Below are 12,991 nucleotides of genomic sequence, written 5' to 3'. Positions count from 1 at the left end.
CTCTTTTGGTTGAGTCATAGCTATAAATTGCTGTATTTTTCTCATAGACTGCAATATTTCTTATATTGTTACTTTGTCAGTGAATGGCACCACTGATTACCCATTTGACTAATCCAGACCATGGACACATCATATTTCAAGTCTCATCCTACCTTTTTTAGCCAATTCTGCCTTTTGGGGATAGGTCTATATGTCTTCATCCTCACTGATATTATTACAAACAGCTAAGTAAGGTAAAAATACTATAGCCAGTCACATAGGGCTGGGCCCTCAAGAGAGTAAGTATAAACGATTAAAAAAAAAAACACACATTACAATTGTGGTGGGAGGCACATGAGTTACAAGGCCAGATCTGAAGATAAAAGGCAAAATAACCAGGCCTACACATTTCCCTAGGGGATGAAATAAATGGTAACACCTGATCTAATAAAGTCTAGGTAGACATCATTCACCTTTTAGGTGACCAAGACCCTCAGACACATCACATTCCTAAGAAGTTCCTAGGGGTGTGAAGGAAGGTTGTGTCAGTATAGGAAATATTTGCAGGAATAGGTAATATTTGCACCAACATTGAGATGCAGTGTTCGAAGCACATATTTCTTGCCATTGATTTGGCAAATAGTCATTTGACCCAGTTCTGGACAAAAAGAAATAGAGCAGGTCTTTTTGTAAGGTAATTTTACAAGGAAATGGGTTGTTTTTTTTTTTTTAATATTGTGCTGTATCGATTGGTATGAACTTTGAAATCTCTATAATAGTCCTACTGAAGGCTTGCATGTACAACCAACACAAGAGTTGTTGAAAGAAGTAGAAAGAAAAATGGCCCTTGATTATATCTTTTATTTGCCGAATCAGCTAGCTTTGGAATCTATTAAACCTCTACACTTTGCATTATTTGAAAAAACTACGACCTTAATGTTTCTGCTCTGAAATTGAACTTATAGCTGAGAGCTTCCAAACTACCAGTAGCTAATAAGAGGAGAGCTTAGTAGGGAAATAACCACTGTTTACTATGTTGTTTTAATATTTGTCTTATATAAATAATTGTAAAATTAACATATTGGTGTGTGTATAACTCTCCCCCCAAATGGATTTTGCTACTTGAGTTAGCACTAGCATGTGATAAGTAGTTGATATTATTAATGCTCTTGTTTAATATTTCCAAATTGTTTTCTCAAAAGTATCTACCTGTAATATTAATAGTATTGAGTATTTTTGTTTTGTTCATTGCATTTTTTTTTGCATTGTTATTTATGCATGGCTTGTTAATGTAATTTCCCAGTTTCATTTCTTCTATTACTGAACACGCTGATCATTCCACTGTATTTTTATGCATTAGTTTTATTTCTTTTATAGGGAATAATATAATTATATCTTTTGTACCATAATTTAGTAGCTGTGGAACTTGGAATTCTTATTAAAACAAAGGGATAATTAATAATGTCTTCATGATAGAATTGGTATAAGGTTAAAGTGAGATATTTATCTAAAGATCTCTGAGTCCTTTTGTAATTACAATAATAGTCCTTTCTCAAGTTTGCTACAAATATTTTTATCCTTTTTTGGTATTGTTTCATACATAATTATATTATGTCATTGCTAGTCATAATTTAAATATAACAATGAAATACAGAAGAAAAGTGGTGTGAGTAAATATATACGGTAATATGGCAGCAATATGAAATAAAAATACCATGATGATAGCCTGAAAGCAGGAGACATTTTCAAAGATTTCTTTTTATCTTCATATTTATTAATTTTCTTTTAACCAGTTTGCTCAAAAGTATTATGTTATATGTGAAGTCTTTACTCTCAAGTCATAGGTATAAATACAGATACCATTTTAAAAGAAGACAAAGTTGAACACATTAAAAATCATAAAGTATATAAACTTATTAAAATTGACTTCATTTTATTTTTCTTCCAGAAACATGATCATGGGCAAGTTCTGTTGGATATAGTCTTCAGGCATCTTGATTTGACTGAGCGAGACTATTTTGGTTTGCAGTTGGCTGATGATTCCACAGATAACCCAGTAAGTTTAAGCTGTTGTCTTTCCTTTTAGATTTTCTCTGTTTACAATACAATGTTCACTAATTTAATGAATTTTAAATTTTAATTTGCATAATTATAATTCTTTTGCCACTTTAAACATGGGTATACATATATAAATATAATATGCTAATTTTTATTCTTTTTCAAATATACCCAGGAGTACTTGCTATGGCTGGATCAAATGGTATTTTTAATTTGTTTACTTTTGTTTGGTTTGTTGGTTTGTTGGTTTGAGGACTCTCCATACTGATTTCTTTAGTAGTTATACTAGCTTACATTCCCACCAACAAGGAAGGAGGGTTCTCTTTTCCCTTGCACCTTTGTCTCTATTGGTTTTTGTATTCTTTTATTTATTTATTTTTTGGTACTGGGGATTGAACTTGGGTCCTTGCACTTGCAAGGCAGGTGGCAGAACCACTGAGCTAAATTCCCCGCAAAGCTTCTGCTTTTTTTTTTTTTTCTATTTGGTTCTGAGAATCAAACTCTGGACCTTGTGCCTTGTGAGGCAAGTCGAGGAACCACTGAGCTAAATCCCTAGCCTCCATTCCTGATTTTTGTATTCTTGATGCAAGTCGTTCTGCTCAGGCAGGAAAGAATGTCAGTGTAGTTTTGATTTGTATTTCTCTGTGTCTAAAGATGTTAAACATTTTCTCTTATATTTTTTGGTTGCCTTGAAATTTCCTCTACCAGATCAATTAGTCCATCATCTTTAAGCTTCCCACAAAGTCTTAAGATGAACAAAGTGTAGAGAAACTTTTTTTGCCAGAGTATAATATGCATAGCCTCTAGCCTAATTCCCAATCCAGTCTCTGTACCCTGTGAGACAGGCGTCAATTATCTGTGCTCTTATTAGCATAATGATATTCTGAGATCTAATATTCAGTAAGTCCTGTTTACAACATTCTAGGGTTTTTCTAGCCCATATCTTAAAACTTTTCCAAAGTCCTGCAAAGCATTCAAAGACTTCTGAGCCACATGATCTGGTAGTCACAGCATTGACAGAAATTCTCTGGTACCAAATTGCTGTTTTGGTGAGCTTTCCCGCTGCTGGACAATGTACCTGACCCTTACAATTTTGAGGAGGAAGGTTTTATTTGGCTCACAGTTTCAGAGGATTCAGTCCATAGTGTAGCTCATTTCCTTAATTCATGGTAGCCAGGAAGCAAGCTGGGTGGTAACAATACTAGAGAGGAAGGAGCCAGGCATTATGTATAGAATCCAAGGCTACACCTCCATGATCCATGCAGACACACCCAAAAGATACACTTTACTAATCCCCTGAGCAGCTCCAAGCTAGTCAAGTGTACAATCAAGTTTATCAAAGCCTTCAAGACTGTATTATTTCTGTACATTTACTTTTTTAAAAAAATTGGATTAAAATATTTATCAGTAGGAGAAAAGGTAAATTATTGATTACTGCTGACTTGATCTTTATAAATTCATTTTTAATAGTTTATATTGTGATTATGGTATTTTACTGGTTACTGTTGTTTCCCTATCTCTTAACCTTGTGGTTTTCAAACTTGAACTCCTATGAGCATCACCTGGAAGAGTTCTTAAAATACAGAGTTCGGGGCCCTGTGCCTAGAGTTTCTGATTCATAAGCTCTACTGTGGAGTTCAGGAACTTTCCTTTCAAACAAGTTCCCATGTGATGCTAGTGTTGCTGGTCCACAGAGCCATATTTTGCAAATCACTGATGTAAATCAATAAACTATTAAAACGACTAAATCTTACTTAATTTATTTAGAATACTTTGAGTTATCCTTTGAAGATTTTTGTTTTTGGTAATGCAAAGTTCTTGAGTCACTTTATTTTACCAAGTTTTAGGATATACAGAAAATTTCACATAGAAGACCAGTATTTACCAATTCATGATTTTAGTATAACATAGTTACTGAAATACTTGCTTATATTTCACGTTAATATTTTTCTCTTATATTTGTACCATGTGTTTCTAGTATAATACTGTATCTTAATTCAGGCTCTTATTACCTATTGCATAAACCAGCTGGGAAGCCTTCCAAATGCTTCTTCCTTTTCCTCTTTTTCTCCCCCCCACCCCCACTTTTGTTTCAATCCTCTTCTACTTTGGAAAGGAATGACAAGTGCTAGCTGATATATAGAACAGTGTTTCAGAGCAAAGCAGCAACATTGTAAACATTCAACACAGGAGTGGGTTATTTTAAGAATTAGAAAAGTTAATTTGGGTAGTATTTAGAGTAGGAGAAAAGCAGTAAGAGATTATTTTTTAGCCATATATGAGATCAGGAAGTACCTTTTATTCTAGGTTAATGTTATACTTACCTATGAATTTATTTTCATGCTAGCATGAGACTTGTACTTTTTAGATATATCATCACTTTAGTTACAGTGTAGCTAGTGACTAATAGGCAGTAATTTTAAGATAGTTGGAATAATGAAGTTACTAGGAAAATTAATGATTGCCTGGAGGGTATGAAGAGAAGTGAATGAAAAGTAGTACTTGTTGATTTGGTTAAGGTACAGTGAGTTCATAATATAATAGAATTAACTCATTTATTAACTCCAGTAGCATTTAAAAATAACACAGGATTGCTATACAGATTATTACATATAAAAATGGTAAACCTATATTATATTCCTTGGATAAATTCCAAGATTACAATTGCTTGTATATTGGCTCAGTATAGTAGAACTTCTCTAAGTACACATTAATTCTAGTATTTTTCATAGATTCCTTAGAATATTCTATGTAAATAATCATGTATATGTGAATAGGGACATTTACTTTGATGTGTGTATCAAAGGAATCACATAAGTTGACAGATGTTTCTCTGATATAAAGTTCCTATAAAACTTAATAGAGAAATAGCTTCATTCACCAGTAAATAGGAAAGACTATCCTTGTCATCCTGTTTGAAGAAGTTATCCTGCTTCTGGTTCCCTGACTCAAAATTTTTTATTTAGTTTTGTATCTTTCATTGTTTCATGGATTGCTTCAAAAGCAGCCTTACATAATGATCTTAAAACCTTGTATTTAGTTTCTTTAAAATTAAATAAGCATGCTATTTGAAAAAGCAAACATAAATGCTTTTGTAGCAAGATGGCAAACTGTGCACATGCTAACACTGATAACTTACAGTATACTATGTATTTTAATTTTATTGTTCCACTTATGCCTACTAACACTGTGAGTCAAATATTATCCCTGTTACATAGATGAGGCAACTGGGATACTGATAAATGAAGTAAATTGCCTGAAATCACAAAGCTATTAAATAATAGACTAGTTTCAGAAGTATTTCTTGTTCAGCAGTGAGCAAGAAGGAATTCATTGAGACTAACAGAAATATTTGGGAGGAGTTGTACTCATACAAAAGTAGCTGGCTGGGTCAGTCAAGTCCCTATCCACTGGCCCTGTGCAAAGCAGTTAGCAGTGTCTACCACTAAGTGTGACTACTTGGATTGGTGAGGTCAGACTGTGATCCCATATGACTGGTAACATTCAGTGGAAAGTAATCAACAAAATAGACATCAGTATTTGAGGAAAGTCAGCACTAAGAAAGCTATGCAACTCAGTAAAGCAAATATTTTTGCATAGGAGGAAATAGAACTGGTCTGTAAGGACAGACAAATATTGCCAATCTTGAAATTAATAATGACATGAATTTTACATAAATGTTATAATTGAAAAATAACTTAATGTAGATTTATTTTGTCTAATTATGATTGTCTTTTTTTGTACCATGTATATGCCATTTATATTTCCTTAACTCTGAACTATCCTTATTCATTGCCTGTTTAAGTGTTGGTATTTTTCTTATTGATGTGCAGGGTTTCTTTATACGTTAATTTTCCCCCAAGTTTTCTTTTGACTTGATATATTTCTACCATAAATGTCATCTTTAGTGTCCAGTAGTGCTTCTAATAGCAGTGCTGTCTTCATGATTTAAGCAAATAACCTCAGTCCTATCTCACTAATACCACTGATGAGGTCTAAGTTTGTGGTGTCTGTTATCCTCCTTCTAAGCTGTGTTAACACATCTGTTTCTGTATGTAAATGTATTTGTTTTTCTCATGTCAGAATATTTTGAAGGGGAACTGAATAAAGAAGTCAGGTTTTGGATAGATTATTGATCTCAATTTTGATTTTAGACAACCATTAAGGCAAATATAATTTAAAACTTGTTAGTTAAAAAGAGCTGAAAACCAGGACCATAACAAGCCTTTACTATGCAGAGGATCTGCTGGGCTGTCTCTGAACAAAGGAGAGAAAGCAACATGGCAGAACAGGGAGCTTCTTTTATAGGAGCGGGGTGGGGTTTAACCTGAGCTAGGGTGGAGTTGAGTGAGGTAGTTTTAAGGGATTGGAGGAGCCTGTGACATCGCTGAGGTGCTTGTGACATCACTAGTTGCTAGAAGGTAGCAAGTATCAGTAACCTTTCTTGCCGGGAAGGGAGGCATTTTTGGAAGATGCAGCCTGCCCTTTGGTAGGAGAAGCTATATTTTAACATGGAGGCCGTTGTTCCCTGTGGCAGCCGTTAAGACAAGGGAAATCTAACATTCCAGGGTTTGGTTTTACAGTTACTGGGCAAAGGTCTCTTCTGGAGTTGCTTCAAGATGGCAAAGGGGCGAAGGTTGGGGTTAAACCTGTTATCAGATGGGGTCGGCGGCAGGTGGGGCTTCTTCCCTCTGCCACAGTGACCGATACCTGACCGTGAGGAGTTCTGTGACTGTCTGGTTGGTAAATGCCCTCATGAGTCCCTGCAAGAAATTTTGAAAACAGCAAAACAGATGGGGCCCTATCATGATTAAAAGACATATACAGGCCAGTGGGCCTAACAAGGGAAGTAGCCAAAGCATAATTTGGGGAAGCCAGGAATAGCTCTGGTCTGTTCCCCAAGAATCCCATTGTGCGCTTCACTCTTTCATGTGCTGCTGTAATTCTTTAACCTTTGCTTTAACAACCCCTGACTGGTTAACGAAATAACAGTATTCTTCACCTAACACCTGGCATGTTCCCTCTTGGGCTGCTGTGAGCATGTCAAGCCCTTCTATTTTGTAATACGACTGCAGCTAGAGAATTTATTTGATCTCATACTGTATTTAAGGACCGGCATATTTTATCCATGTCTCCCGAAACCTCTATGGACAGGGCCTCCTGATAGAAATGTGCAGATGTAGAAGTGCCTGCAATCCTCATTGCCATTCCAGTGAGGACTCCTGCTCCAATTAAGAAGGGGGGGACTAGAAGGGGACCTGCCCTTTTTCTGTTTGTGTTCTGTGGGAGAACTTGTTTAGACATCTGGGCTTCTGTGTAAATGGTCATGGGAGGGCTAAGGAAGGACGTAACAAAACATCAGACTAATTGAGGCATCAGTTGGAATGCCTCTTGATTACATATGAAGTAAAGCCTGTTGGACAGGCAGATCGACATCTTCTGAGATAAAAAGGGATCAAGCAAGGCAAGTGATGCTGTCATTTTGTCCCATGCATGTCAGGTTAATGGTTTGTGTAGGGAATGGGAGACACATAGCGAAGGGTCCCAGAACTGTGGATAAATTGCCAGTATTTGAGATAGGTTAAAATCTAGGGGGATGGGAATTGGGTGAACAAGAAGTGGTAAACGAACATACACATCCAACAGTCTGAGATATTGACAGGGAGATAGTGGAGGGTGATATTAAATAGGTGTTATAGCCTTTATTGAGACTGGGTTATCTGGATTACCACTTGGAAATCTATTCCTTAATAGGGAGGTAGAACCTCAGAATCTCTCTATCGCTAGTGTCTGTTCACTGACTGCCTCTTTTGGTCATTCTTTTCTGCTGAGTGTTTAAGACCAAGTTAAAGTGAAACCTGTGTTAATCAATATGAGCATCTCGCTATCAGTCAAGGTCAATTAAGTCTTTTTAGGCATTATTTTGGAATCATGCATAGAGCCTCTCAGTTCCTGTCAGTGTCAGCCATTAGGATGGGTCACGGGCCTTGCTTAATGAAGTTGCTTTCAGTAAAAGCATGGGAGATTTTTTTCATAGTGACCCTCTTTTGGGACACATTACATTTGTCCTGTGGTGTCCAGCAGTCTCTGCTCAGGAGATAGGGTGACTTAGCAAATATGTAAGGTGTTGTAGAAAAGATTCCTTCATATTTTGGATCTTTGATAACCTTGGAGGGCCAGGGCCAAAATATTGGTGGTGGTCTAAAAAAAAATTATCGGTGGTGGTCTTAGACCAGTTACCTTTTAGTGTTAGTCTCTGCCCTTTGGTGGAGAACACCCAGAAGAGAAGATCAGTGACATCAGTAATACAGTAGGAGAAGTGAGCTTAACTATCATAACTTTATCTGGATAGCAAGCACCCTGGAATCTAAAATATAGTTAGAGGACTGTTATTTTTATCAATCATGGTTGTTCTAGTGGTTGATTTCCTGTAAAATATTAACAGAAAAAACTTTGAGTCAGTAGCCACACATAATAATAATATTTTACCATTACAATCATGATGACATTATCTTTGCAACAAATTTAGAAATGTATCAATATAAAATAGCCATTGTTAAATGTATTTATTCCCCTCTAAACACACATTAAAAAACCCCAGAAAACTCTTATTATCTTTTGATAAGATGCCATCTAAAGAAAATGCATGCACCTATAATCATGAGTAGGTGGAACAGAACAGAAGGGCAAATACCTGGATCAAAAGGTTATTGCCATAAATGATATGTTGGAAGACCTGTATAGTCATTCTGACATGAATACATTCTGTACACCAGAAAAGTAGTAATAATAATTATTACAGGGCTGGGGATTTAGCTCAGTGGTTCTGGCACCTGCCTCACCAGCACAAGGACCTGAGTTTGATCCCTGGTACCAAAAAATAATAATAATAATTATTATTATTATTGTTATTACAATTAGATGAAACCTTATGTCCTGTAAGGTACCAAAAGGATCTTTTTTTCTGTTCATTTATTCATTTTTTAAAATTGAGTTTATTGGTATATTTTAGGTATACAATATAGTTACATTCATTATTGGGATCTTGTACCTTTACATGACAGGTCTTGGGTCTCATTTTTTCCCCTTGTCCCTGCCCTCCCTTAACCCCCTCCTCCCCTCCTCGTTTACAAACACTTTATTTCCATTTTTTCATTTTCTCATATTTTTTTCTTTTCCCTTATTACCAAAAGGATCTTTTTTGATAACTCTTTGTTTTTCCACAGAAAATATTATATTTTGAAGATGACCATTAGAAACATATCATTATAAACATTATAACATATTTAGAACTCAACCCTTTGATGATAACCAATGTAAATATTTTGTAACAATATATTTAGCAATGTTTATTGGGAATATGTCTTCCCATAAGGCTATGAAGATTATTGGGGCTCCCATTAATGAACAAAGACCAGAATAAAATTTTCTGAGCAGCTGCTTCTTTATTCACCAGTGGGAGTCTATCCAGACCTAAAAATTTATATTTAATTATCTTGACAATTTTTTAAATTTAACCTGTAAAACCAGATTATAGAAATTAATAATTTATTTGTGCCTTTGATGTCATTCTGATTAAAAAATATAATTGGACAGACACTTTCAAACAGTTGGACAGACACAGACAAACATATAAGACAGTTTATGAAACTAGAGTGCATTCAAATATATTTGGCCAATTGAATTATAACATCTCTTAATTAAGACTAATCAAAATTTTTGTAGGTCAATTAAAAGATCTCTTGTAGAATCAGAAGAAATGAAAGCTCTTTATGACTGTAAATGTAAATCTTTTATAACAAACTTGAAGCTAACAAGCAAACATATATATTTCTTTGATAAATCACTTCCACATACCTTCTCAACATACCTAGGCCTTCTGGTCTTATGTAATCTCTCTTTAGTCTTCTAACAAGATAAACATATAAAATCTTTTTATATCAAAAGTATATTCCCTTTATTTGTAGCCTTTTAAAATATATATATATATATTTCTAGCTCATTTAATATATATTTTTCATAACAAATTTGGCTTCAGTTAAAATTTTTAAATGTTGCCTTTTTTATTTCTTGAATATTATACTTTAAAATTTGATGGTTGATAATAGAGTATTTGTAACCTTGAGTTTTTTTTTAATCAAGAAAATACAGAAAGAGCAAGGTAACACTATAATTACAGTGTAAGAATTTATAATGTACAAGAAATGTCTTAAGCATACTAATTAAACAGTATTTTAAGTTGGAGATGAAAGGTACATTTGTCAATTAGCCATGGGAGGGAACAATAACAAAGTTCCTGCCTCAAGGTGGATGTAGGGTCAAGAACGAGATTATTTAGGTGTCCAGTGACATCTGAGATATAAGAATAGCTTATTATTATGTCCTGTTGCCCTGGAGTATTATCTCTGCATTAAATGAAATGTAGAAAAATGTATAACCTTGAAATACAGAGATCTATTTACTTTTTAAATGAAACCAAAAAAACAAAACAACAATAAAAAGTACTGTTTTAGAAACAAATTAACTCCCAGTTGGCCTACAGATACAGAAGGAAGACAAAAACCTATTGAAAGGTTAATTAATTTTTTTCAAATAAGCAAACTTGAATACCAAAGCTAGAGGAAACTCCTGCACCCATTTTACAATAATTTTAAGCAATTAAGTCCAAACAGTAACATATACAAGATAAGAATAAAATGGCATTTTATCAAGAGGGGCCTCACAGGCAGAATGAACTTTTATAAAGTGATCCGCCAGATCAAAAGTAGTCACTTGGGAGTCTGGGCTAAGGTGGGGGCTGAGGAGTCCGTCTGGCAAGGAGAACAGGTCGTGAACAGAGGGGTGGACCACGGAGTTAGGGCTAAAAGTACCTGAGAGGATACTGACAGAGGGAGGTGTGAGAAAGAAGGCTTGTAGGTAGGAGATTTGTGACCATTTGCCATTGTGTTGATTAAAATTGCATACGCAGTATGTTAAAATTGAAAGTGCCATTTTTGGGCTATTGAGATATCTATATAGTTCTTTGAAAGCACTACCACATTTTTAGTATCTCATTTTGGGTTCTTTAATATTTTCAAACTGAAACATATTGGCAATGTAAATATTTTCTGAATTCAGTATAATTTTCCAGAAATAAACCTTCACTGGCACTCAGATATATGAGACTGTTTTAAATTATCATAAATGAAAAGTAATCATTCCCCAAACTAAACATTATCTCTTATGAAATTAGTGAGTTTTAAATTTAAAAAAAATTTTTTTTGAGGAATACAGTAAAAATTGTAAATTTTATTTTATGGAGTAACTTTTAAGTTCTGTAGTTCACAATTTCTCTTAAGTGAATGTAAAGCCCAACATTTTATTTTATGAAAGTAAGTTTTTTAACTTGCCAGATAAAATAGTTAAATTTATAGATATCACTTCAGATTGCTGTAGTTACCAAACATCTTTGTTTGAAAAAGAGATTATTGCTTAGTATATAATTTTATGGGAAATTCAAATGAAATAACATTATCTGTGATGTAATGATTATTTCCCCATCTAGATGTTTTTAAAAATGCATTTTTTAATGTTAATTTTCAAGTGGAATAGATTTTTAAGAACTGACATACTAGTTCCTCAAGGAAAATAGAAATCAGTCTTCTTTACTTACTTTTCAGAGGTGGCTAGATCCAAATAAACCAATAAGGAAGCAGCTGAAGAGTGAGTATACATTTTACTTGATGTTTTAAAAGTAAATGTTATAAAGATAAAGGATTAATATAATCTGATTAATTAGTACTGCTTTTATTAATTCTAGGAGGATCTCCTTATAGTTTGAACTTTAGAGTCAAATTTTTTGTAAGTGACCCCAACAAGTTACAAGAAGAATATACAAGGTAGGTTTTTGGAGCATATTTATTTTGAAAATTCTGTCAGAATTCTAATATGAAATTTGGAAATTAACTAGACAAAATTAGGTTATCATGCTATACTTCTGAGCTTCCCCGCCAGCACACAGAATAATTTATGGATGTTTCCTTCCCTTTTGGATGAGTAGGAGGGCTTTTAGCGTTAGAACTTCAGGACCACCCCATCAAGTCACAGGAGCCTCCCAAGCCATACAAATATTAAATTTTTCTATTTATGAACAAATGGTTAAGGAATGCTACTATAATTAAATGAAGTAATAAATGACACTGAAATTATATCCAAAGGATAATGAATAGAATGAGCATTTTCAATGCTTTTTCTCCATGTAAAAGTATATTCTGTATTTTTTTTCATTGAGGGAAACAGAATTTCTGAAATATATAACCATCAAATGGAGAAAAATGGTCAATAGATACCTTTTCCCAATGTGTGTTCTTAATTTTTGATTCCAAAGAAAATGCAGTGGACTTTATTTATGAAGGAAGTTATGGGTGGTGTGCTAGCATACCCAGGACTTTACAGGCCACTTTACTTCCCTTTTGAGATCTGAGCTCATGAACTTATTTTGTTGTGCCTCCTTGTTGACAATATATATACAAAAATGATACAAATGAGCATTTTGATACTGATCTTGGATGTTAGATAAAATGCTCAGGGTTAGAAATAAGTACTGACCACGTGTGATGGCTGTCATTAAAATAATATAAATGATAACCTTGTGCATTATTTGAAAGGCAAAATTAGAAATCAGTTAAACAAAAGACAGAATAAAGAATTAAAATATTATACCTTCTAAAATTCTTAGATATAAGAATATAGGTCAGTGACTGCATTCTGGTTTTGGGGGATCTAAATTAGTCTTGGAATTTGAATAAAACCTCAGGTCCCAAGGTTGCAATCCTTAAAAGCTGTCCTCATTCAAAAAATACACTAATTTGATCTATACTGAAAACATAATGAGGGAATAAAGTAGTCCTGCTTGGGGGCTGGGGTACCTAAACTAGTTTTGGAATTACTCCAAAACATAGGTGCCAAACTTAAA

General features: G+C 34.2%; 1 protein-coding gene across 5 annotated transcripts in view; it reads left to right on the top strand.

Moving 5' to 3' along the window:
* Ptpn4 (protein tyrosine phosphatase non-receptor type 4) overlaps positions 1-12,991 on the top strand; it is a 173,142-nt gene that overhangs the window by 66,523 nt on the left and 93,628 nt on the right. For 4 of the 5 annotated variants that reach the window (XM_010632288.3, XM_010632285.3, XM_010632286.3 and 1 more), the window contains exons 3-5: positions 1,928-2,035; positions 11,697-11,739; positions 11,816-11,915. In XM_010632288.3, coding sequence (XP_010630590.1) covers positions 1,928-2,035; positions 11,697-11,739; positions 11,816-11,915 — 251 coding nt within the window. The remainder of the gene's footprint in view (positions 1-1,927; positions 2,036-11,696; positions 11,740-11,815; positions 11,916-12,991) is intronic. The other variant, XM_010632287.3, reaches the window with a different exon arrangement.

Source organism: Fukomys damarensis, unplaced genomic scaffold (genome assembly GCF_012274545.1).
Source record: "Fukomys damarensis isolate Sample0158 unplaced genomic scaffold, DMR_v1.0_HiC HiC_scaffold_29, whole genome shotgun sequence".
In the NCBI taxonomy this organism is placed as follows: domain Eukaryota; kingdom Metazoa; phylum Chordata; class Mammalia; order Rodentia; family Bathyergidae; genus Fukomys; species Fukomys damarensis.
The sequence above is the reverse complement of the archived record's forward strand: the minus strand, read 5'-3'. Positions and strand labels throughout refer to the sequence as shown.